Source organism: Talpa occidentalis, unplaced genomic scaffold, assembly GCF_014898055.3.
Source record: "Talpa occidentalis isolate TD23 unplaced genomic scaffold, MPIMG_talOcc4v2.1 talOcc4.7, whole genome shotgun sequence".
NCBI classification, from domain to species: domain Eukaryota; kingdom Metazoa; phylum Chordata; class Mammalia; order Eulipotyphla; family Talpidae; genus Talpa; species Talpa occidentalis.
This window is the reverse complement of record NW_023605083.1, coordinates 92,424,528-92,450,993: the sequence shown is the minus strand read 5'-3', so window position 1 is coordinate 92,450,993 and position 26,466 is coordinate 92,424,528. Positions and strand designations below refer to the sequence as shown.

At 36.4% G+C, this 26,466-nt stretch overlaps 1 protein-coding gene across 3 annotated transcripts in view; it reads left to right on the top strand.

Annotated features, from left to right (window-relative positions):
• Window positions 1–26,466, top strand: part of MYH10 (myosin heavy chain 10) — a 143,666-nt gene that overhangs the window by 57,749 nt on the left and 59,451 nt on the right. For all 3 annotated transcript variants that reach the window (XM_037494707.2, XM_037494708.2, XM_054689852.1), the window contains 8 exons: window positions 3,238–3,330; window positions 10,511–10,574; window positions 12,614–12,712; window positions 15,020–15,163; window positions 15,411–15,506; window positions 17,553–17,671; window positions 18,291–18,443; window positions 21,753–21,926. In XM_037494707.2, the coding sequence (XP_037350604.1) occupies window positions 3,238–3,330; window positions 10,511–10,574; window positions 12,614–12,712; window positions 15,020–15,163; window positions 15,411–15,506; window positions 17,553–17,671; window positions 18,291–18,443; window positions 21,753–21,926 (942 nt within the window). The remainder of the gene's footprint in view (window positions 1–3,237; window positions 3,331–10,510; window positions 10,575–12,613; window positions 12,713–15,019; window positions 15,164–15,410; window positions 15,507–17,552; window positions 17,672–18,290; window positions 18,444–21,752; window positions 21,927–26,466) is intronic.

Below are 26,466 nucleotides of genomic sequence, written 5' to 3'. Positions count from 1 at the left end.
TATATAAAAGAAATCAATTTTTAAAAATAAGGTCACAATATTTAAGAATTAAGCATTAAATAAACATTTACCTATAAACTTTTGGTGCACTTTTTATAACAGCAATCTTCTTTGGCTTTATCTCCTAAGTATCCCATTTCAGTGCCATCTTCCCTTTCATAGGTTACCGTTACGGACCCTGAAAGTCTGGCTTAGTGTTCCCAGTGTTGAGTGCCACTCCAAAATCTGAGCAAAGTGCTATTTCAGAGCAGATTTGAAAGTGACTGGTTTCTGAAAATTGGCCCTTCCGTAAGAATGGTTGCTTTTAACCAGTCCACCTGTCTGGCTGTCTTTTGTGTCACCCACATCAATATGGCAGCTTCAGAATGACTTCATGTCTACTGCTCCAACCTGCCTTCATTTAAGACAAAAAGGTGAAGATGGCAAGTAACAAGTTCAGAAATTAGCACCTGCCAGTGGAGATTGGAATCTGGTCCTCAACATGGTGATGAGTTGCTGCCATTTACTTTCCACCCTCCTCCTTGGGTCAGTGGCGCTCCCGTAGCTTCACCCCATCTGGCCTGCCACGTGCAGCATGACCCTAGCCCAACTCCTCTTGCATGTTGAACTAGAGATTTGTGAGAGGTGTACATATTTTTTTACCAATTTCAAATTTATCCTACATGTGTCATAAAGCAAGTATTTATAACATGATCTACAATAAACATTAGTTTGCATCATAATTAGTAAACCTTTAGAGCATTATGCAGTTGTAAATTATTTGAACTTTAAAAAATAATTTCAAGCTACTAAAGTTTTTCCCCATGTTCCCAAATAATGTGTCTTGTTATAGAGAATAGAAATAAAGGACATTGCTTATCCAACTCAGCAGAAAGGTTAGCACCACATCACTGCCCCTTGATGGTTTATAAATGGCTTCATAAGAGATGTTAGTGCCATTATCTAAGTGTGAAATTGATCAGCACAGAAACAATCAAATTTAGTGGTAATCACTTAATTTAGGACCATTTCTGCATGTTTTATATTAACTTCGTGTCAAGCTTTTTATGATTTGAGTCTGAGATCTTACTTGGTCTCATTTTTATCACAGATCTCTTAGAGTTCTACCATGTCACTGTTAATGTAATGCCCCCAACAGTAGGAACACAGAAGCACCTGAGTTTACAGTTACTATGGTGACTTAACCCCACCCTTATTGCCGCCTTTGTTTCAACACCATTCCCTCCCAAATACTACTAGAACGTTTTAGGATCACTGATTGTTCATTCATTCAACACACAATCCTGAGCATCATTTTCACCTGATACTGAGCTAGACACAAGGGATGTAGCCAATTACATTAAGCCAACAGAGGAGAATAGAATTAGTAGAATACACACAAAGGAAAAGAAAAAAAAAGAATCAATAAACGTAACTGAAAGAATCATTGTAGTCATGTCTAGGGAATATTAAAATGGGGTATACAATACCTGTTAGGAAAACATTTGAAAGTTACATTCTTATCTGATGTATTTTCACTATGATTTGACAGGATAAAGTGTAATTTTTAAGGACTTTGTATTCTAATTCCTTGATTAACGGTAGATATTTAATGTGAGGGTAACACTCTGCTTTTCACTGACCAGAAGTCACTGTTTTTCTGACAGTTTCTACATACTGATCACAGAGACTACAGTGAAAAGCATACTGGAGCCCAAACAATTGTTGCAGAGCCAGTGTACCAAGGGTATTGTAGGATGTTAGCAGTAAGCATATGGATGGAGGTCACTACTGACCTAAGGGAAGAGTCACTCTTTCATATCACAGAATAACTAAGGTTCTCAGTGATGACTCTCAGTCATTACAGTTGGTTCAACATACCTTGTATAGGAAGTCTTGATTGTGTATCATGTGTAGAAAAAGTCACATCAGAAACAATCTGGTGTTTTAAAGTCAGTAAGATTAGAAGATTCCATGTACGGGGAGCAACATCTGATCAGTAAGGTGAGTTGATAAGATGTAATGAAACTTACATAGCTCAGGGTTCTTAACGGGACTGGTTTCTCAGAGGTTTCAGTTGAACACAACTGTGGATTGTAGATTGTTCTGCCTTTATCCAGGTTGTATAAGGAGGAAACCTATAAGGATCCTGTCTCCTTACTGTGTCATGTGCCGTAGCACACGTCCCTACCTTTCTAACTATGAGGTTAGCTACTGAGACTGTGTTTGGCACATATTGTTCCCTGTTTTTTCATTTGATGATAATATACATCACAAAGCAACTAACTATAAATTAAAAATATGTGAGCTTCCTTATATTCCTTTTTTTGCTTGGAGGATCACACTTGCTAGCAGTTTTTCTTGTTTCCTTCTCTTTAGGTCTAGAGTACCATGGGTTTTTAAAAATATAGGAGTAAGATCTGTGTTGGAAAAAGCAGGTTTACTTAAGTCAAACAGTGTAATTCTGAAATTACATTCCAGGAACTCAACATCGCTTTCTAGTGCTTTTCATGGCTAGAAATGGTATCACACATTCTCATGCAGCTTTCTATTATGTTTCATGACTAAAGCTATATTAATGTACTTAAACATTTTGTTTGTGAGATCTGTTTTATAGCCTAATCTGCATATATGTAAAGACTGAGTAAAGCATATATTATACCAAATACTATATACTTAGCCTTTTAGATCTCAGCCAAGAAATCAGTAGCATTGCCATCTTTGTCATCTCTGAACTTGGGGAGGAGGACATTGTCCTGTCTGTCTCATTTAGGTATTACGTGAAAGCCTCAGAAAAATGACAAGTCTTATATCAGCAACATGGTGATTCTTAAAATTAGCTGCCTTAAACCTTTGGAACAAAGCAGGGTAGAAATAAACAGAAGTATTAGCATTAAGTTTTTCATTGACGCATCATGCTAAATTTCATGAGTGCCAATTTGCTTTATTTTCAAAATTCTCTTCCTAATTTCTGTATCCTGGACAGATTTATCTACAAATTTATCTTCTCTAGTCAATGCAATATTTTCTTTTCCTTGTGATCACTTTATGGATGCTAATGTTTTTCCTCTAGCAGACCAAGAATTCCTATTAAGACCAAGAATAAGAAGCCAATAAAAGTTGCTAATGGCAAACAAAGTGAAAAAACAGGAAGCTTTTGTTTTGTTTTTCCCCTGAGGACTGGAGTAAAAACAAGAGATTAACATACATTTGCTTTTATTTATATGTCTGTGTGTGTGTATGTATAATGTCTTTTAGGGGGAACTTGAACGGCAGCTTTTGCAAGCAAATCCAATTCTGGAATCATTTGGAAATGCGAAGACTGTGAAAAATGATAACTCATCTCGTTTTGTAAGTTTAAAAGCACCAGAAACTTTTCCTTAATTCCTAGTTAGATGTCTAATATGATTAAGCAAATAAAGTACTGTTCTGCCTAGATTTTAAGGAGAGCCTAATAGATTTAGTATAGAACAGTGCTCTCCAGTAGAAATATAATGTAAGTCACATGTAATTTAAATGTTTCTACAGTAGTAGCCACAATTTAAAAAGAAAATTATGGAGATAATTTCAATCACCTATATAATTATATGTTATCAAATGGATGTATAGTTACATAACCTGAACTTAATCTTTGCTTGGGATGATATATTGAATATAATACCTTTAACTCATTAAATAGGAGATTAAATGAGATGCATACTGAGTACTCAGCATAGCGTTGGGCATACTATATGCTCAGCCAATGAAGTTGCTATTTGATGTAGTAAATTTTCCTTTTCACACCTTCCTGTTTCTGTGGGCTATAGACTTAAAGAGTAATTTGTCACTACTACTGACTTTTAGAAATTCTTCTGAACTGTTCAACTATCTTAATTCTTTGAAAGTTTCACTTTCTTCTTTAGTTTGACCAGCCATTACAGTTTTGTTTTGTTTTTTTCCATGTTACATGTTTTGAGATAAAGTAGGTTTACATCGTTGTATCTGCTTTGGGGTTTATAGGCTTAAACTTGTACAAATGTGTATTTTCACACCCTGCCTAACCACCAGTGTCCCAATAATCCTCTGCCATGTTCCTCTGGGCCCCCTTTTGGTTACCTTAGTTTTGCATTGAGATAATGAGTTTTTTATTGGTTTGGTTTTGACTGACCATTATGTTTCTCTATATTCCACAATAAGTGAGCCATCCAGTGTTTGTCTTTCTTCTTCTGACTTTCTACACTTAGAACTATTCATTTGGTCACAAGGACAAGAGTTCCTTCTTTTTATAGCTGAGTGGTATGCCATTGTAGATGTATACCACATTTTTGGGATCCACTCCTATAAGTGTCCTCTGTCCTTGGGCATTTGAACTGTTTTCATAACTTAACTGTTATAAATAAAGCTGCAGTGAACTTAGGAGTACATATATCCCTTCGAATTAGTGTTTTTGTATTCTTTGGGTGGACACCTTGGAGTAGACTTGCTGGATCATATGGTAGATCCATTTTTAATATTTTGAGAAACTTCCATCAGCCATTATAGTTTGCTTGAGGATATTATCCTAATTGATAGTTAGGACAATATTACTTTGTCACTGACCTCCCCATCCCACCTACTCAGAACTGACACTTCACTGACAAATCATTTTCAAACTCATATTCATTCAAAAAAAGAAAAAGGGCTTTTCTTCAGTAAATCTTTTGCTCTGGATGATAGCCATCTAAATCCAGTAACCCTTTCAAAGCAAGATGGGAATGGGTTTTCAATTTCAGTTACTTCTACTTGAATTCTTCAGGTTAATTCTGTATTTTTCCTCAACCTCTATTATTAGAGGTATTAATAAAGGTCAGGAAAGCCAGATTAAAAGACACTTCAGGTCTAATGATTCCTTGTGGTGTACTTTTTTATTCTGAGAATAAAAAAGTGATCTGCATATTAATTTTCTGATAGTGTGGTGTTTGTGATTAGTGGAGGCAACTAGATTTGGGATTACAGGGAACCCATTAGACACAAAGCTTGCCAAGAAACCCTCTGTATTAGTTTGCTAGGGCTGCCATGAAAGAGTACCACAGGTAACTTAAACATCAGAAACTTATTTCTCACAAGTAGAGGCTAGCAGTGTGGGATCAAGGGAGTCTCAAGGTTGGTTTCTCTGTAAGACTTTCCTCCTCCCCTCCCTGTGTCGTCTATGGTCTTTTCCCATGTGTCTGTGTGTCTGTCCTATATTCCTGCAAGAACACCACTTGCGGTGAATGGGGACCTTCCCTAAGTTATCCCATTTTAACTTAATTACCTCTGTAAATTCCTAACTCCAAATAGGTACTGAGGTACTAAAGGTTAAAACTTCAGGATAGGTAGGAGGGTGGATTGAAAAGAAAAAAAGACTCCATTATAAGAATTGGAGGGAGGGGGTTGAATCTGCTCATAGTCTCAAAAGATAATACTCTCTAAAGTAGTTTAAATATATGAGACTTTCCAAGATATAGGAATCTGTTTAATTGGAATATTGTTTATTTCTGGTTAAGATAAAATCTGAAGATTCACTTAGCCCAAGTTCATTTAGTAATTATTTAGCCTTTTATGCACAAAGTGGGGTAACACATGCCTATGTCAGTAAGAAGCGCGGCTGTGCCTTTTGGATTAATAAAAGATCTGGGAAGTTGAGCTTCATTTAGTGTTTTTATCATTCGTTGGGTCATCAGCAATGAGCCTGAGCCACAATTAAATCTTAAATTCTTCCTACTGAAAACCCTGTGTTTAGTGGCTGTGTCAAGACACAATGAGCTACCAGCTTTGGTATGTGGCTTGTTGGAAAATGCTTTATTTTGCCACATAAATTACCAATCTATTCGGATTCCCCCCTCCTACCCACACTCTAAATTCCAAAGAAACAGTTTTTGTGCACATTTGTCTCATTTTTGCCTAGAAAAGATAAAACGGTACTAACCAGTCATTTATATTCTTTTGGTAAAGAATATAATGAATGATTCTTGTTACAAAGTGGTAAAGATTCAGTTACCTGCTAGGGTGTTTTTCCACTCATTATTTTTGTGTTTGTGATAGATAGAAGTGTGATTCTTATTAGTTATCTATTGCTACCTAACACGTCACTCTAGAAATTTTAGTGGCTTAAGATACTATTGCAGTTTCTGTGTGTCAGAAATTAACAGCTTAGCCGTGCCAACATATCCTGTCCCAAAAGTAGATAGAGATATTTCTGGTAGGAACTTACTGTACAATCTACTGGTAGGAAGGATTTCTGAGATTGTTTTCTAACAAGATTGATTATTCCAGGAATCATCCATCCAGTCTAAATCTTCAATAAATCCTATTTTAGCTAAGCTGCTACCTCCCAAAGTGCTTGTACTACTATGTAATAACCTTTCAGTGTATGCAAGCTGATATAGTAAAAGTTAATCTTTCTTTTTAGAAAAAAAGATTTTTGATTAAGGCACTGTTCATCCATTCTTCCAAGAAACAAAAGTATCCTTAAATCATTGAGTTTGGGCTTTAATTCTTCAAAGGTCAACTTTAGTGCTTAGTATTACCTACTGTTATCGTAAGACATTAACTCATGAAACTACAATAAGTAGTTGATTTTAAGGTTCCATAAAAATAATGAAGTAATTAGTTCCATTGATTGAATATATTTCAGATAAAACAATACTTTGGTAGTTCTGTGTAGGTGTTGCTCTTTAGTTCTCAGGGGATTAGATAGTAGCCAGTGTGGGCTCATTTTGTAATTAATTTTATATAAATTCAATTTTTTGTTGTACAGTTTAATCATTAAGCACCTATTTGTCAGACATTATTGCTTTCTTGATCTCTCCACTTGGATGTCTAATAGATTCATTAAATATAATATATCCTAAGTGAAACCTTTTCCATTCAAAATTTGTTCTTAAAGGACTTAAGGACAGTATGTCTATAAATGGTATCATCCCATCACCCAGTTACTTAAGCATAAAATAAAACAAAATACATAGGAAACATCCTTTACTGGAAATTTTTCTCATGGTCCTTGTCCAGGCCAGGTGTGAATTCTATTGGTGAAACTTACAAAATATATTTCAAGTCTGTCTAAAGTTCTCCTTCCTCTCCTAAACTTAGTTTAGTCTAAAACCCCATCTGAGGAGTTTTCCTCTACTAGGCTCTAGTACAGTGTCCTGTCGCTTTCCCTCATAGCACTTCTCTCCATCTGTAGCTAATATGATCTCTTTCCTTCGAGAATGTAAGTTCTAAGACATTTGGGACTTTGTCTACCTTGTCTGTATCCTTAGGTCTTGGCACTATACCACATGCAGTTAAGTGCATAGTAGATGTATTTATGGAGTCAATTTAGTTAATATGTGGTTGTCTACCTAATGCAGGCACCCTTCTAAGCTGTGAGAATAGATCGGTGGACAGACAAAAAGTTCCTAGCCTCATAGAGCTCACCTTCATTTGGGGTTTAACTTTTATTTTTCCATAACTTGTCATAATGCACAGTTGAGCCTAGGGAACAAACTGCATATGCTAGACCCTTTGGAGGTGTGCCTGCCCCATTCAAAAGCTTGGGTAGAAGATACATGGGATCCAGTGGCACAATGGACAGGCTAGGTCTGGGTGGAGATCTGGTGATATACATCATACTGAATGAGTCATGTGATGTTAAAAAATGAGTTCTGTAGTTAGTGCAAATTCATGTAGTCATTATTTACAAGCCACATGCCTGCAGTGAAAATATTTGAAACTATAAATTCCATAAGCTTTAGAATCCATTTGTTTCCATTTCTTTGATCTGATACAGACAAGTAATTTCCTGAAGAATATCTTTTCTTTCAAAGATGCTAGCATATGGTTTGTATTAAAGGGGATTCTTTAGAGAGCATTACCCTTATGAAAATAATCGTTCACAGTTAGTCCAGTTCTATGTTTATGGAGAAGTAAAATGCGTTCCAGATGGAGGAGAGATATGTAAAATGAATCTCTTGTAATGAAACTTTAAAAGTCAGGGCTTCAATTTCAAAATGGTTATATCAGCAGATACATTTTCCCTCAAAGTTTTAGAAGCAATCACTTGCTGTCTTTGTGTCTTTCCCCCAAACTGATTTAAGCTAGTACCTTTTAGAAGATAATTAGCCTCCATTAGTGAGAAACTAAAGTCTGTAGTTATCTTCCACCAGTTTATCATGAAATCAAGTTAGAATTCTGCACCCTCATATATACTTTTTAGCAAACAGATACTAAAAACAGTCTTATAACTAAATTGAATGTGGCCCCTAACTTAAGTATGCTCACTTAATCTTCCCTTGAAGGTTTAATGAGGGATATGCGACAGTCAGGGGCAGAATATGGCCTGCACCAGGCAACCAGCATCTTCAAGTCAGTGGCTGCACACAGAACTGTTTCAGATGCACTCTCAGCTGCCTTCCCAACCCTGAAGCCTCCAGGGCTCACCAGAGTTAGGGGGTGTCTGTGTTCCCAATCAATCCATGCCTCAACACCACTTCTTTTACCCCAAGAGTTTTTAATATCCTTTATACTAAGTAACAAGGCCACTTAGTTCACATGAAAATTTATTTTACTAATAACAAAGCTTGTGGTGTAATTTCATGATTAAGATAACTAAAATATTTAAAATAGCCAGCTGACCTTTGGATTAAAGCCTAAATAATTATTCTTAGAATGGGTTTTCCCACTTAGGATAAATAACTGCCTCCAGAGTTGGAGATTTTTAAAGGAGTCAGTTAACATACATACATAACACATTATCTGTGCTACAGTGTTTTAAAGTAAATTACAGATTTTATAATAACCATAAACACTAAATTAGGAAGGGGAAAAACAAACCTGCATTGTCCCTGTAATGTGTTGCTAACATTTAGTCTAGGTTTAATTGCTATATATACATCATAACCATCCCAGAAATAGTTCCAGAAAAATCAGTGCCAATTCAGAGTGAACAAAATTCTTTAAGATAATTTTCCCAGTGGTAAAATTTTCCCAAGTTGTCCTATTGCATCTGTTAAGTGAAGTTCTTAACAATTTCCATTTTATGTAGAAGAAAGGATTCTAGTTGTCTCTGTTCAGAATTCTTGCAGCAATAGTCTTGGTTCCTGGATGTACACAATGTGTGTGGTATGGAAATGCATGCTGTATAAGCAATGTAGAATGGATTTGTCATGTTTTTATTAGTGAAATCCTGTTTGAATATTCTCAATACCATTATCTTCACCTGTGTGGAAATCAAATACGGATTTCACCACAAATCTCTTTACATAATGTTTAAAAAATTAAAGACCTACTTAAAAGTGAAAACTCTTGTTTTCCACTTTAATGGAAACAGAGTTCCAATTTGAGTTTTAATAAAAGTGCTTGTTTTTTTTTAAAAGTATTGGGTATGAGGGAAAACTTTTTTTTTCCCCTTAGGGGAGAGTGGGAACACAGTCCCCCACTACCACAAATTATGCAGATGAGGAAAACCATTTTTAACTCACATTTTTTAACCCCACACCTCCCCTCCCTCACTTGTGGCTAAATGACTAACACTGAAGTGATTTCATATTCCATGATCTGTTTCTTACCTAATTTGCCAGAGTGTCCAAACAACATTAAGGAGGATATTTAAATCATAGACTATTGAGGTAATAAAGTGGTTTTTGTTGTTGTTACCTGCAATTTCGTTTTGTCATGTCAAAAGTGCTTGCTATATCTGAATATAGTTGAACTATAGAATGTCACTTAGCACAGAGTTGATAATTTTCAACTATGTAATGCTTTTTGTTAAAGTGTTTGCAGAATAGAATCCAGTCAAACTTTGATTTATAACCAAATGTATTAGTTACAAAATATGTTTTCAGAGGTAGTAGTTTGCTTTGCGTATGTGTGCATAGAAGCCAGTGTCCTTTTCATTTCCCTATAAATTTTAGAATCGAGCCCTCTAATTCCTTGACTTCATATGATGAATAATAGTAGTATGTTCATTAGTCATCTGTCTTTCCTGTCAGTTGTGGAATAATCCTTTCTTGATCATTGCTGTATTTTTTTTGCTATGCAAATTGTTTAATTTGGCTCTTCATATCTGTTTATAAAAGTATCCATATAAGTAAGATATAACCATATGTGCTTTTGTTTTGTGTTTACCAATTTGAATGTTCAATGTTTTAAAGAGTGGTTCTGTTCCATTATTTTTATCATTTTGTTCTGTTCAAATTTTCTCGAAAAGATTTTCTGGAAAATCATTGTTACTCAGTTTCTCAAATCTATCATTGTAGGGCAAGATAAGTGTTACTTTAAAGCCATTAGAATCTCTAATAACATCAGGTCATTAGAAGACCTTTTAAAAGATCATAAATGATTGGGGTTCCAGGTAGCTTATCCTGTTGGTATTTCCTTGAAAGTACTTTCTTGAAATTTGTTGAGGCTTTTTCTATCATTTTATTTGAGGCAATATTTAGGAAGCATTTTTATAACTAATTAATGGACATTTAGTAGAGCACATTGTCTTATTTTATTATAATGTTCAAATCTTTTCTGTCCTTATTTTCAATATCGTCTTATTTATTTTTAGGGCAAGTTTATACGAATCAATTTTGATGTAACTGGTTATATCGTTGGGGCCAACATTGAAACATGTATCCTTTTTCATAATTGCATAATCCCAAATAAAAAATGATTTAGTCTCCCTGCAGCCTCAAGGCAACCCTCTATAATATCATTCCAATTATTCAGAGATTGTGACTTGTTCAAATGCCTTCAACTACTGAATGTGAACTCCCAAGTGGTGTTTGGATGTTGTTTCTAACACTGGGCCATAACTTATCCATGTGGCTGGGGATGTGGAGGGCCCTCAAAGGTGAGGATTACTGGAAATATTTGTGTGGTATAAAGACGTTCTGTTACAGTAATCTACTGTTTAGGTATTGTTGTTAGCCTGTTTTTTACCATCTACTTCTGATATTCGTAAGGTGAGCATGTACCCTTTGAAACAGTCCTTATGAAAATACAGAGTTAAAGTAGTTTCAGTTCGTGTTAAGGAGAATCAGCTAAAGAAAAAAAATAAAATGTCAAGTATACTAAGAATAGTTATAGGAAGTGTCACATGGCCTTAAGACATAAGTATATTTAGAATTTACTTGATCAAAGAGATAATGGAATAACTCCATATAATAGTATACCAATTAGACTGCCAGTGATGATTCTAATACTTGTTAGAATTATTTCCAGTGATAGAAATACATTATTTTTGTCCCTCACTTAAGGGATAGATCAAAATTTACTGTTAATTCCAAATATTTTATGTCTCTAAATACACTCAGAGTCAGAAAATGTAAGAAGCACTTGAAAAGACAGAGGAGTAGATCTAGATTTTATTCATATTACAAATATTATATTATAAATATTATTCATGTTATAGTATCATTCATTTGAATGTATTTTTCACCAACTGGAGAATGTGTTTGGGATAGTCATTTAAAGTGTAGGCAATGTGGCACATATTGATCTGATTCATTTGGATGGCCCTACGGACAGTTTACTTTAATAAAGCAATAAAGCGGGCCTCCCCGGTGGCGCAGCGGTTGAGCGCTGGGTTGCGAAGCTGCCCGCAGCCTCTGCAGTGCCAGTTCGATCCCCGGCTGCTCCTGATCACCGGAGGAGGATCCCACATGGCGCGCAGACCTCTTCTGCCGCCCGCTGCTCCCCTCAGCAGTGTACTTTCGTCCTTCTGCCTGCTCTGCTCCCCGCTCTGGCTCTGGTGAATTCTCTCACCCTCCCGCGCTTCTGACTGTACCCAGTGCTTGTATAAATAAATAAATAAATCTTCAAATAAATAAAATAAAAAAAAAATAAAGTAATAAAGCACTGGAAATGAATTCTGTGAGAGCCCACTGTTACTGTCTATTCAGTGGCATGCCAGGAGCAGCAAAACATAGTGGACAGAGAACCAACACAAGTCTTAGCTTTATGCCTGCATACATAGGCAGTATGCAGTTATCTGACACATGGGGGAATAATTGGGAGTTGATTGCCTGCCCTGGGGAAGCCCAGGTGGGTAGGTAGCAGCAGTCTCTAGGTACTGGTAGCTGCAGTTCTCCAGAGCAGCAAAGGGAAGACCAGGGGTTAGTCTATTCATTAACTAGAACTCATGGAAATTTTATATGAGGTGACAGATGTGAAGTGGCCAGCACCATTTAGATGAGACTTTCAACAGTGGGGGTGTGATGTCCTCATAGGTAACACAGAGGTTAGTCATACATTTTGGAGCCCCAAGTTTTAATTTTGCTTGCTCTACACTTGATAACTAATATTTTTGTTCAGTGGTTTCCTTATTTGTGAAATTGTGAATTCTGGTGTAAGGCTTTTCCTGCCTTAAACAGCTCTGCTTCAGTTGTTACAGCTTCTTACACATACAGCTGCAAGAGCTGTGTTATCCAAACTAGTGGTGGGATGGGGTGAAGGAGTGAGGGAAGTGCTCCAGTCTTTAAGTTCCCGCCCAGTCCAGAGATCCTAGAATATTAGTGAGAAACTTAATTGCATATTTTTTCTTTTCCACTTATAAGAATGGTCCATTGCAGGATAGTTGGTATATGGCAGAGAAAGAAAATAAATTAAATTTGTATAGCACTGAATGAGAACCACCTTTTCAATTTAATCCTTAACCATCTTTGCTCAGACCTTCTGGAAAAATCTCGTGCTGTTCGTCAAGCAAAAGATGAGCGTACTTTTCATATCTTTTACCAGTTATTATCTGGAGCAGGAGAACACCTAAAGTGTAAGTTGCAGTGTTTTTTAGTATTTTAAATTCATTTGAAAATCTTTAAATACTAAACATTTTTTGAGAGACAGATCAGTTTTGGGAAACAATAATTTCATATACATACCCACCAAAATTCTTGTTGGTTGAGTCATGCAAATGAAAACTGAATTTCGATGCCATGGATTATCTTTTGTATTTTTTTTATTTAAATTAGAAAAAAAAGGATGGGTTTTTATACAAGTTTTGTTTTACCACTTAGAAAAATAAGTTTAATAAAATTAAATAATTATGTTTATGTTGAGATTTACAACAGAATATTTCCCATGGTACTAGACAGAGTCTGTTGTGGGTTTTTATTTATTTTGTCATGACTCACAAGGACAAAGTTTAGGATTGGGCAGGGTAAAGTAGATGGTTCTGTTCTGGCTTAGAATTTAACTGGATCAGAGGAAAGAGAGTAGAGTAGAAAATGCATAATTTTCTGATTACTTTTGAGTCTCTAATTCAATGCTGATTTTAAATACTATTATGTATTTTGTCTAGATACCATAATAGATATACATAGTAATACTTTCCTTATCTAGGGCATAGGTTTTTGCTAACCACAGACCTCTCTGAAAGCATTGAACCCAGAAATTAGAGAAAGATCTGCAAGGGGAACAAATAAGCAAGAAATAAATGCCAATAAGAGGCTCAACATTCAAGATTATACAGTGTGTAATAATAGTGAATAGAAGAAAACCCTCAGGTTTTCAGACTGACAATTACTCTGCAATAGTAACAAAACAGTAAGATCAAAGTGTTAAGAAGAAGATAGAAAAAGGTTGGGGGGCAGGGTGGGAGGGATTGGGGTCAAAATAAGGGGGTTGCAATTGTATGGGGAATATAAAAATAAAATTTATTAAAATAAATAAAATTTAAAAAAGAAAAACAAGATAGAAAAGGCTGGCAGTCCCCAGAAGTTAAATGTGGTTAGTAAGAATGAAGGGGGAGGGGTGATGAGAGGCTATTATCTGCAGGAGAGCAAGAGAATCAGTTACAGAGAAAGTCAGAAGCACTGATAACATCTGTTACAGGGATAAATAACCTTATCTATTTTGATCACCCCTGAAAACATTCTCCTGCTCTCAAGAAAACATTTATCAAAAGATTAAGTTAAGGGCCTCCCTGGTGGCGCAGGGGTTGAGAGCCGTGCTGTGAAACTTTCCCAGCCTCTGCAGCGCCGGTTCCATTCCAGCCAGCCGGGGAGGGTCCCACATTGCGAGCAGACCTCTCTTGTCTCGCCCGCTGCTCCCCTCAACAATGTATTTCATCATTCTGCCTGTTCTGTTCCCCACTCTGTCTCTGATGAATCCTCTTACCATCCCACGCATCTGGCCTGTACCCCGGTTCTTGTATAAATAAATAAATAAATCTCTTTTAAAAAAAAAAAAAAAAGATTAAGGGGCCTCCCTGGTGGTACAAGGGGTTAAGATGCAACCTATGAAGCTAACCACAGCCACTGCAGCATGAGTTGGATCCCTGGCCAGGGAGCAACCCACATGGCGCAGCAGATCTCTCTTAACTCACCTGCTGCTCCCCTCAACAGTGTATTTCAGTCAGCCTGTTCTGTTCCCCACTCTGTCTCTGGTGAATCCTCTCACCCCCCACACCTCTGGCCTGTACCCCAGTTCTTGTATGCATAAATTTAAAAAAAATCTTTAAAAAAAAAATAAGTTCTCTTTAATTTCAAATAAATGCTAGTATTTAATGGAGGTCCCTATTATAAGATTCTGTTTTAATGCTGTATTTTGCACATCATTCAGAAGCACACCAGAGCACAAACTGGCTTAGAGAATGGATTTCAGGGCGTTAGCTGGTACACTTCCTGCAGATAATCTGGATGTTTGTTTATATCCATATTGTTTTCATAACGACCCCATCATGTTTACTATGAACCACTTGCTATATTTTAGGAATATGGGAGATGGTTTTAAAAGCTTTTCCTCCAAAGATGGCTAAAATATTTAAATCTGAAAACAAATTTCAGTTATTTCAAAGGTTTATATCATTCCCGTTTTCTGATTTCAAATACAGCATTGTTCAAATTACCATCCCCCAAAATGTTGAGAATTTGGCAGTTTTACATCACCATTTTTCATCATTGACCCAAATGATGGAAAACTGTATCTTTACATGAATATACAAAGAAAGAAAAAGAAATGTAGTGTAATGATTGCATGGTGAGCTACCGTTCTCCTGTAAATTCTGTCTAGTTTGATGTGGGCGTGCTTTACTATATTGATGAATATTAAATTGTATTCCTTTGTATTTTCTTTTTAGCTGATTTGCTTCTTGAAGGATTTAATAACTACAGATTTCTCTCCAATGGCTATATTCCCATTCCGGGACAGCAAGACAAAGATAACTTTCAGGAGACAATGGAAGCAATGCATATCATGGGCTTTTCTCATGAAGAGATTCTGTGTATGTGTGATTTCTTTAAGAGTCTGATACTCACTTTTATAAGATTTATCAATTGGGGGTAAATAACCTAAAGTAGAAAATGATTGAATAACTAATGAGAACTGTCTGTAATTTTAGGAACTCTTGAGACATAGCTTACTGAAACGTTTCAAATAGTTCATCTTTACTACAAAATAAATGAGAATATGTCTCTGCTACATTTTGATACAATATTTTTATTCATTTTTTTCTTTTTACCAATATAAAGCAATGCTTAAAGTTGTATCTTCAGTACTACAGTTTGGAAATATTTCTTTCAAAAAGGAGCGAAATACTGATCAAGCTTCCATGCCAGAAAATACAGGTAAAATGATGTAGATCTTATTTTCATTTAGATGATTTGTGGTGTTGTCTAAGAACATGTTACAGAGCAAACATAAAAGCCCTCCTGGGCACTTCCACAAGACTTTTAGGAGTAGTGGCAGTTCCACATGCCTACGTATGACCTATTAATTCCATAATGAGGTATTAAGCAAAGTGTAAGGCAATGGAGATGCCCCTCATTTTTTTCACTTACTCATTTTATTCATTGATGGTTTATGCCTAAAAGTATTGCTTGAGGTGTTTGTCAAGTGGTGATTTGCTATTTATATAGTCCTTCTATATTTATCCCTGATATTCTATTGTAAGGAAGAACTTTTCACTTATTTACTCAAATAGACAAATGGACTCTTAATTATTCTGTGTATTTATAATCCATTCCATCATTTTTGTTGTTCTTGAATTGGCCACTAGAACCACCTTATTGGCCACCCAATTGGCCACTGGGAACAACTCCTCTTTTTCTCAATACTTTTAATATTTTGTTGTTGTCATTGGCTTTTAACAGTTTAACGTGTCTTGGAGTTTGTCGATCTGATATTAATTTGTTTGGAACTCTTAGAACTTCTTGGATCAGGACATCTGTGAATATTGATGATGAGATGGTGCTCAGCAATTATTCTTTTTTACTAAATTGTCTATGCCTGTACTGCTAGATTGAGATTTCTCTTGGGGTTTTTTTTTTTTTGTTTTCTTTTTTCTTTTTTTTCCTTTTTTTGCTCCAGCATTTGTGATATGTTCTTCTTTATCTTCATTTTTACTTTTTCATGGGCTGTAATAGGGATAAACTTTCAGACTGCTGCCTTTGCACCTGTTCATATAACCTGGTTCCAGCAAGCAGTAATAGGTAAAAAGGAACTAAGGGTATAGGGCACCAAAGGGTCACCTTCAGAAGCATCAAGGATTCAAGCTTTCTGCTGTGTTTATGATACTATAGTTGTATGGTGAGGATCCATAGTTGTAATCCCCTTTGCCAAGTTCTTGTCCCAAATGTCTCATATATTCTTGTGCCACCTTTAACCTATAACCTGAGCACTAGATGCAGCACTGGGTGCAGATTGTAGTTGAGACAGGGCCACAAGATGGGAGTTGTTCTCTTTACTTTTCCAGCACAGAACCTTACTCTAGGTGGGTTGTTTGCTCCTGTTGTTAAGAGTCAAGTGCTTAAACTCTCATTAGTGAAAAAGTTGTCATCTGTTTTGACCCTGGCTGGAGGTAAAGCAGGTATTTCAAATATCATGCCCTCAGACGCTAAATAATCAACGTGATCCTTCCTACCTGTGTCTGGCCACCCATTTGGGCCCCCTGCTTTCTATATTGGGAGCCTCAGACTGGAGCCTGTGATCATCCCTTGCACCCTTATTCCTATAGTTTTCCAAGTGTACCCTCTACTGGATGTCACCACTGTGCACCCCCATACCCAGTGCAATGCCAGGTCTCCATAGTCCCTTATGTGGGACTGTAGGGGAATCAACTGTAGGGGTACTCCATATGGCACCTGCCCCTTCTTGTGAGTTGTACTGCTTCAGTAGTGGTGCAAACACAGTTAAGATAAAGCTTTTCTACACCTTTCTGTCAGATCATTGCTCATGATGTGCGATGTAGTTGTCCATTTGTCCTTGAGGGGTTATATAGACTTTGCTGTGCTGTAATTTAGTTGTGAATGTATGGAGATGAGCCTAGGGTCTTCACTCTGCCACTGTCTTACTAAAGTCCAACATAAACTATTTTAAATGCCACTTTTCTTGTTCTGTCCTTTGTTCATGGATCCTGAGACTCAGTAACTTTCATGAAACTACTCCCAGTAAGTAAATGCTCACTAGCCATATCTCATAAGTGTGTTACTAATTTTAAAGGATGAAGGTATTTTTAATTAGGTCTGAGACTGATCCTAACTTTATGACATTTAGTTAATTTCTTATACAACTCAATGATTACTTAGGTTTTTCAAGTATTTATTATATGTATTGTGACTAGGTCGTAAGTAGGAGTCCAGTAGTTAGCAGTCTTTTTACAATTTACATTTTAGTTGCACAGAAACTCTGCCATCTTCTTGGGATGAATGTGATGGAGTTTACTCGAGCTATACTTACCCCCCGTATCAAGGTTGGCCGAGACTATGTGCAGAAAGCCCAGACCAAAGAACAAGTAAGTTTAATATATACTGTTATTTATTACCATATTTGTGTATTAATAACACATTTGTTTGAATGATAAAGTATAGTCATTAGATCTTCTGACTGGCATTTAACAGACTGAATCAATACAAGTTCTATTAAATGGATGTGTCTTGATACTGAGTAGTTTTTTGTCGTATTTTTTTATTAGAAAATTTGTAAAACCAAATTTTTTAAGAAGTAAATTTAAAATATTACCTTGAATTTTCCCAGGAAGATAAATCACCCAGGATGATAAAGCTCTGTATTCTGGGAGCCCACCCAGTAGTAAGACACACTGCTCCTTTGTCCCAACAAACAATATAGATGGGTGCTAATTTACCCATTTCATGGTGAATTTCTTTAATATTCTGTGCAGATATACTACACAGAACCACCAGGGCATAGGGAATTTATTTATACTGAGTACCTTTGCCCATCCCCCAGAATGTCTCCAGTTTGTGTCATCTGTTGATATGTAAAATTGAGACATGATTAACCAGTAAGTACTAGTTCAGGTTTTTTGAGCACACTAGAACATTAAGAACATAACAACTATTAGTGTTTTCTTGAGATTGTTTCCAGAATGAAAGGTTGATGTCTAATTATAGGCAGATTTTGCAGTAGAAGCACTGGCAAAAGCTACCTATGAGCGACTCTTTCGCTGGCTTGTTCACCGTATCAATAAAGCTCTGGACAGGACCAAACGTCAGGGAGCATCTTTCATTGGAATCTTGGATATTGCTGGATTTGAAATTTTTGAGGTATGCCTCCCTTCCTCCCTCCTGCTTCTTCCTTCAATTTGTTTAGTAAGTATTTAGACACTGTGTAGTAGCTACAGAGCCAGGCACGAGGGGTACAATTGTAAATAAGGAGATAGTGTCCCTACCATTCTGGTAGAGTTAAACAATAACCAGTGAATAGCCACTAAAATTTCAGCGTTGTGAATAATAAAATAAAGTGAAAAGGAGTGCTATGGTGGAAAGGCCAGTTTTAAACACCTGAGTCTGCTGTGGAAATGGTTAAACATACTTGAAGGATGAGCCGCCCACAGTCTCAGTTTTCATGGCATAATGCGATGAAGTGTGGTGGTGCTATGTGGAAATCTGTCAATGTTAGAAACTGCTAGAAAGCTAGTGTCACAAAACCTAGCTGACCAAAGGGAAAAAAGAGTTAGGATGTATCAGTGATTTGGGGCAAAGCAGAAGTAGTGAGACTACTGAGGGCCTCTGTAGTTAACCAGGGATCAGACGATGGTGGCTTAACTTGGGGATAAAGATAGCAGTGTGAGATGGAGAAATGTTGAAAATAATAGTCCATGTTTTGATGATAAACCACAGGACTTGATGATGATGGATTTAAGTATATTTTATTTTTGATGTGACTAGATTTCACCAAATACTAGTCATCACCATCAAACGTTTGTAGTCATATACCTGCTATAGTTTTGCCAAAAGTTGATAAAACTTTGCTGTCCTAAAAATTTATATCTTGAGCTTTCCTTTAATGGACTGACTATATATAGTAAGACATAAAAACTAAATTAAATGCTTCTTGGGATCAGTATGCTACTTTGGCCACTAATGGGTATTGAATTGCCTTGTTTTAAAATGAACCTCTTTAAAAAATTAATGTCTGTCCTCATAAAATCTAAACTGTTATCTGACATAAGCAGTTTCATCTGCTAAACTGTCAGTCCTACAGTAAGAGATTGCTTTAATAAGTATTGATTTATAAATAACTTGAGAAGTCATGAAAGTTGGCTAAGTTAAAAAAATTGTCACCTTTCTATATATAAATAATCAGAAGATACAGTGCAAGAAAAGAGCCCCATTTCAATCACAACAAAAACTGATGTAATACCTCAGAATATATTTTAAAAGAAATAGGCAAAATTTAGTTGAAGACAATTTTCAATGCTACTGTGAAAAACAAGACTTGAACAAATGGAAAAACAAACTGTTGTTAATGGGAAAATTCAGCATCATATAGGTGTAAATCTTCCCTAAATATTATGAATCAAACATTCACATCTATTAATAGGACTTGTAAGCAAGGAAGGGATGAGGCAATCTTCTAAAACTAACTGAAAAGTAAAGACTAGATGGTAAAATTCTGGGAGAAGTAGAGGATAATTAAAAGATGAAAATAAAAAGCTGTATAAGTTAAAGAAATGGTTTTGATATATGAATACACAAACAGTAGAAAAATATGTATAAATACATAAAAACACAAGATTATTTAAACATCATTTGTCATGGGAAAAGAATGGAAAAGGCCTAAGTGCCTGCTGTGAGGAGATTGATGTCCACCATTGGGAGATTCTTCAATTAATTTTGATGTATTCATACAGTTGAGTACTCTGTACCCATTATGAAGAATAAGGTGACTTCACATACTGATATGGAAGTAACACCAAGATTATTAAATTTAAAAAATAAAGTAAAAAAATATTTAAATAAATATTTTTATTTAAAATATTTCTGAAAGAATCACAAGAAATAAGTGATAGTGGTTGACTGTTGGGAGAACAAGTAGAGATTTGAGATGAGACTTCTTAGTGCAATTCTTAATACATTTTTTATTTTACACCATGTGTTACCAATTTAAAAATGATTATTTCAAAATATGTAGTTGGTAATCTATAAGATAGATTGTTTTTTTTTATTTTTTATTTTTTTAAGATTTATTTATTTATACAAGCACTGGGTACAGTCAGAAGCGCGGGAGGGTGAGAGAATTCACCAGAGCCAGAGCGGGGAGCAGAGCAGGCAGAAGGACCGAAGTACACTGCCAAGGGGAGCAGCAGGCAGCAGGAGAGGTCTGCGCACCATGTGGGACCCTCCTCTGGTGGCCGGGGATGGAGCCAGTGCTACAGAGGCTGCAGGCAGCTTCCAGCCCAGCACTCAACCACTGCGCCACCGGGGAGTCCCATGATAGATTGTTTTTAAAATAGACTTGGTAGCTTAAATGTGGAAGACAAATAGAGGTTCATTTTTTTTAAAAAAAAAAATACCATTCCACATAGTAACTCAGGCTAAATAAAGCAATAAAATAATTCTAAGGCAAAGCCAAGTGTATTTACAACTAGGAATAAGCACAATTGGGCAATCTGCAGATATTTATATGATTCACTAGAAATAGGGCAAATACTCCCCGTCGTCCTTGCATTCCTTCGTTTTAAAATAGTGTAACACCTTCTTAGAGTGGAAGATTGGAATATAGCTTTGTTTCGTTTTGTTTTGTTTTTTACTTTAGATCTATTCTTTGGAGATTCTTTTATAATTGAAGATCACTTTTTATGAAAGTGTTTGTTTATGGGCACATGCTACTCATGTGAATGTTGTTGAATACTATTAATGTACTTCTAATATATAAGATGATTCTAATCATCCATCCATCCATTCTTTCATCCAACTAACAGCACAATAGAAAGTGGGCAGAGTTCACAGGCAAGGAAACAGAAATGTCTGTAACATGAAAAGATGCTCAAGATCACTTCATGAGAATAGTGCAGTATGACTCTTGATCTTGACAAAGTTCAAATATTGCATAAGGCAATGCAAGAAAAGCAATATGGAGCCCCACACATTCTGTGCGTCACTGCTGACTGAGATCTCAATAACAACCTTGTGAGGAAAAGATTGTTCTTAACTCACCTTAGAGCCTGGATCTTAAGTAAAAACTAGGATGGGAGTGCACCAAGTCTCTTCTGTACACCCCTCAAAACCTTACAGAGATATGCTTGCTTCTCTGGCTCTGCTCTTCCCAAATCTTTCTTTTTTTCACTTTGTCTTATTTTTTCATTTCTATCATTCACTAATAAGAATTGAATTATTTGTAGATCATTCATTTAGCATATTGTTTATTATTTTCTCATTTAACATTTCAGTAATGCGATTTGGCATATATACTGTATGTGTGTGATATAATATGTGTGAAAGAGATTGAGATCCTCTCAGTTCAATCACTATCATTAGAGAATGTATTTCATAATTAATAATTTATATGAATTTTTTTATGATTGTTTTTCTTCCCCTCCCCATATTTCAAACTTCTTTCAACATTTGTAGCTGAACTCCTTTGAACAACTTTGTATTAATTACACCAATGAGAAGCTGCAGCAGCTGTTCAATCACACCATGTTTATCCTAGAGCAAGAGGAATACCAGCGTGAAGGCATTGAGTGGAACTTTATCGACTTTGGTTTAGATCTGCAACCTTGCATTGACCTGATCGAGAGACCTGTAAGAGTATTTATGTGCTGTTTTGCATTCATTTCGTATTCAGGCAGTGCCTTGAAATTTTTCTTGGTGTAATTGGAGACAGATTGTCTAATCATTGTTGAGATAATTTTCTAATCTAAATTCTCTAGGAAGGTAATACTTTGATATCTATTAAAAAGTAAATAACATGCCACTAATAATACCTTTCTCTAGCTCTCATTTTGTTGAGCCTTATTCCTGTTGTGTGTGTGAATATATTGACTAAGGTAATCCTGATTCCTTATACTGCAGCTGCCATGGTGCAAGTGGTAACTTCATTTACCTCCAGCCCTCAGTACCTGTCAGATAGTGTAGGGCTCTACCTGGCACAGATCCACCTGGCACACCTCCCCGGCAATGCAGTGACATTTCGTTTAGCTGAGAATAAGCTACATCTTGTAAATCCATTTTTCAGATAAGTAAAGCTTCTCTTCATGAGTAGAAAGATGTTTTTATTTTAGCAGATTTTTTTAAAATCTGACTTTTTGGTCTTTGGGGGACAAACGTACTTTAATAGCAATCTTAGAAGGCATAACAGATTCTTTTCATTTATTATTCTGTAAGAATGTATAGACTTGTATATAATTTATTTGCATGTGTAACTTACTCCATATGATCTCAAATATTGGTGATTTGGCAATTTATTCCCTGGCAGTTAGCTTTTGCTCAACAAGATAATAGCTTAGGTTATTTTATTTTACTAACTGCCAAAATAGAGAAAAGTAAAACATAATTAAGCATTAATTTGGGTAAGTTACATCAAGTTCTAATAGTAGATAAGTAGGTATGTTTTATCAACAGCTCAACAAGGGATTTTTCTATGAGGTACATAGACTGTGAAGCAGTCCTTTTTCTTGCTACTCAGTTTCTGATTACCACCTGTGCTCCCATGCTTGAAGGTGTTGGAAGGCTAAATGTCTGGAGAGCTAGATGTTACCAAACCTGGAGTCCGAAAAAAAGTAGTAGTAAATGGGGTAAAGGAAAAACCCAGAGGGACATTCATTCCATTAGAAGTGTAGTTTTAGCACATTAGCAATTTGGGCTTAAGGGAGGTAACAGATAATTTTCATTTGGTTCATACATAAGAGGTTATTTTGCCTTTCAAAAAACTGTAGCTGCATTATGAGAACAGAAGCTTCAAATTACCTTAGTTTGAAGGGTCTGCTTTTGTGTTTCTTGCAGCATTATTTAGAAGTAACATTCAAGGAATGCTAGTAGTAGCTTGCTGCGTATTCTCACGTGTCCGTAAACCATGAATATATTCTTGCTGCTTTGTTATCCAAAAAAGTTGTTTGGAATATATACTGAGTACATTAATTGTGAGTTTTACTGTTTCAGTAGTGGTATAAGGCAGGGGTGTGTGGAATATTTCATAGTAGGACTAGAGGTGACTACATTTTTGTTTGAGATGCTTATTTCTGTGTATCCATGACACTGACAGTCCAGTGTTTTAAGAATGTATTGACTCTGTTTCTACATATTTTAGGAAGAAAGAGAATCCATAGAGTTGCTAAGTCAATCTTTGTCTGCAGGATAATTGTACCAAAACTCTTTCAAATGGAAAATTACCACCTTATTTTTTGGAGGAAAAAAATTTTTTAAAGGCTTTTAAAATCTGATGGCTTGGGGGACTGTAATTGAATCTAAGAAATGTACATTTCTTCTTACTGTTACACTCAGTTGCTTTTCTTTTGCTTTATCCCCCAGGACAAAATACTTTAGATGCTATTTTTTTCTTCTTCCAGTATGCTAATATTACTCTCAAAATGAGAGTGCTAGAGGAAAGTAAACATTTCAACCTTAGTATTAGCTCACAGGGGGAAGAAAACAACAAGGGGAAGTAAGAAGTGTTTGATGTCTGTATTGTGAATTGTTTTGTACATATTAAGTATAAATATAGTTGGATTAGGACAAGATTAAGGTGGCAAGAATTTATTAAATCCTCAGTGACAGTCTGGAATGCAGAGATTGGGAACCCCATGGGGGTTTGAGAGTAGTTACCATGGTCCCCAGCCAGGGAGCTACCCACATGGTGCAGCAGACCTCTCCTGTCTCCCCCTTTGCCCCCCTCGCAGTGTATTTCAGTAGATCTGCTGTTCTGCTCCCCACTCTGTCTCTGGTGAGTTCTCCCACCACCAGCATCTCTGGCCTGTACCCCAGTTCTTCAGTCAATGAATAAATCTTTCAAAGAAAAAAAAAAGAAACCCAGTCCTTGCCTGACCTGGGATGCGGGTGAAGTGGTAATAGGGAGCCTTTGGGCTCAGAAAGCCATTTACAGAACCTCTGCTATTGCCTCTGACCATTAAACAGAAACATAGTCTCCCAAGCTTATTTTCTTTACTTATGCCCAATTAAAAAGAAAAGTGATAACAGAGATCCTGACATTGAACAATGAAATCAGGAAAATACAAGGCTATGCAATAATGAATATTCATAATCATGCTATTACTGAGTCATTTGAAAAGATTAAATTATGTTTGGGGTCCTATTCCTATTTCAGAATCTGGAAATAGTTTCATTAAAATGAGTTGAAATATAAAAATTATGGTAGAAAGATGGATGTTTCACTTATCTTACTAGGGGACTTCATTTCTCAAAGATGTCAGGTGAATAGGACACCTCAAGTTATCTGCACTCTGAATCTTTGTTTCTTTGGGATTACCCAATCCCAGTGGTTTATATTATATATATATATTTTTTTTAAGATTTATTTTTATGCATACAAGAGCTGGGGTACAGGCCAGAGGTGCAGGGGGAGAGGGGGCAGGTGAGAGGATTCACCAGAGACAGAATTGGGAACAGAACAGGCAGACTGGCTGAAATCCACTGCTGAGGGGAGCAGCAGGCAAGTCATGAGAGGTCTGCTGCACCACGTGGGTAGCTCATTGGCTGGGGATCGAACTGGTGCTGCAGTGGCTGCGGTTAGCTTCATAAGTTGCGTCTTAACCCCTTGTGCCACCAGGGAGGCCCTATATTATATTTAGTTGCTCAGGACACTGCAATTTCTCTTTGGTAGAGAAGCCACACACTAAAGAGCCAAGATATAATGTCTCAATACTGGGAGTTCTGGCAGAAGAATTCTCTCAGTTTCTTCTACCTGCTGGCATTCTGTTTAACCACCACCTTCTTTGACCACATTATTTCATTCATTTATATTTAACCTCTACTTACTTTTTCAAAACATTATTTACGTAGAGCCAGCTCTTCTCCCATGAACAAAAAGGCCTTGTGTGTTGAAGAAAACTTTCGCAGAAATTTATTCAAAATGCTGTTTTCATAAGCATGCCTAGAATGCTGTTTTCATAAGCATGCTTTCAGTTGTCTATCACTGACTTGCCATATTAGCAGTATGGCAGTAAGTGATGACCCAAAAGTACTATAAAATAGACAATCACTATTTAGATGTTTCATTTAGCTTTCCTGCATACTCCACTTTCCTCCAAAAAGGAAGTCATTCCTTGATTTTCAAACTTGCTGAGAATGGAACTGACCCTTTTAAAATGTGCAATTGAGTGGTTTCTAGTATATACACAAAGTCATGTCAGATAGTCTTTACCACTATCTGATACCACAACATTTTCATTATCCCCAAAGGAGATTTTGTACCCATTGGCTGTCACTCCCCAGTCCCTGGTTGTAGTTGTCTATTTTGTCTTTGTGTCTCTGGGCATTTTTTCTTTTTTTTTTTTTAATGAAAGAGATAGGCGTCTGTTTTTTTTTTTTTTTATTTGTTTGTTTTTGTTTATACAAGCACTGGGTACAGTCAGAAGCGCAGGAGGGTGAGAGAATTCACCAGAGCCAGAAAGGGGAGCAGAGTAGGCAGAAGGACCGAGGTACACTGCTGAGGGGAGCAGCGGGCGGCAGGAGAGGTCTGCGCGCCATGTGGGACCCTCCTCCGGTGGCCGGGGAGCAGCCGGGGATCGAACCGGCACCGCAGAGGCCGCGGGCAGCTTCGCAACCCAGCGCTCAACCGCTGCGCCACCGGGGAGGCCCTCTGGGCATTTTTTCAATGAACTTGTTCAGTGAAATAAAATAAATTATCAAGTGTTTTTGAAAGAAATATATAAAGTGGTTAGTAAGTTATTTCATCATCTTACATATAATCTACATAATGATAGTGGTGTGAAGTGGTGCATTTTATTTAATCATTACTTAACCAGAAACTTGTATTAATTAGCATGTAAAATGTCTGAAGCATTTCAGCTATTTTCATATTTTATCAAGCCAGTCTGTGAATCTAAATAATCAGTCTTATCTCAGTCTCCTAATTCCTGTTCTCATGTCTTTTATTTGATGCCTTTTGGGGACCATCTACTTGAAAGTAGTTTCCATATAATTGATACAAGTTTATGATATGTCAAACATTCATTTTCTTACCAGCACTTAAATTTAGCAGTTTGAGATTTGTTTGAATTATAGTTACGTTTTAGACATTACCTTCCATCCTAGCAATTTGGTTTCTATAGATATTCATAAAACTCTTTTAATTGTCTTGAAAGTTAAACTCCAAACCCAATGGGAA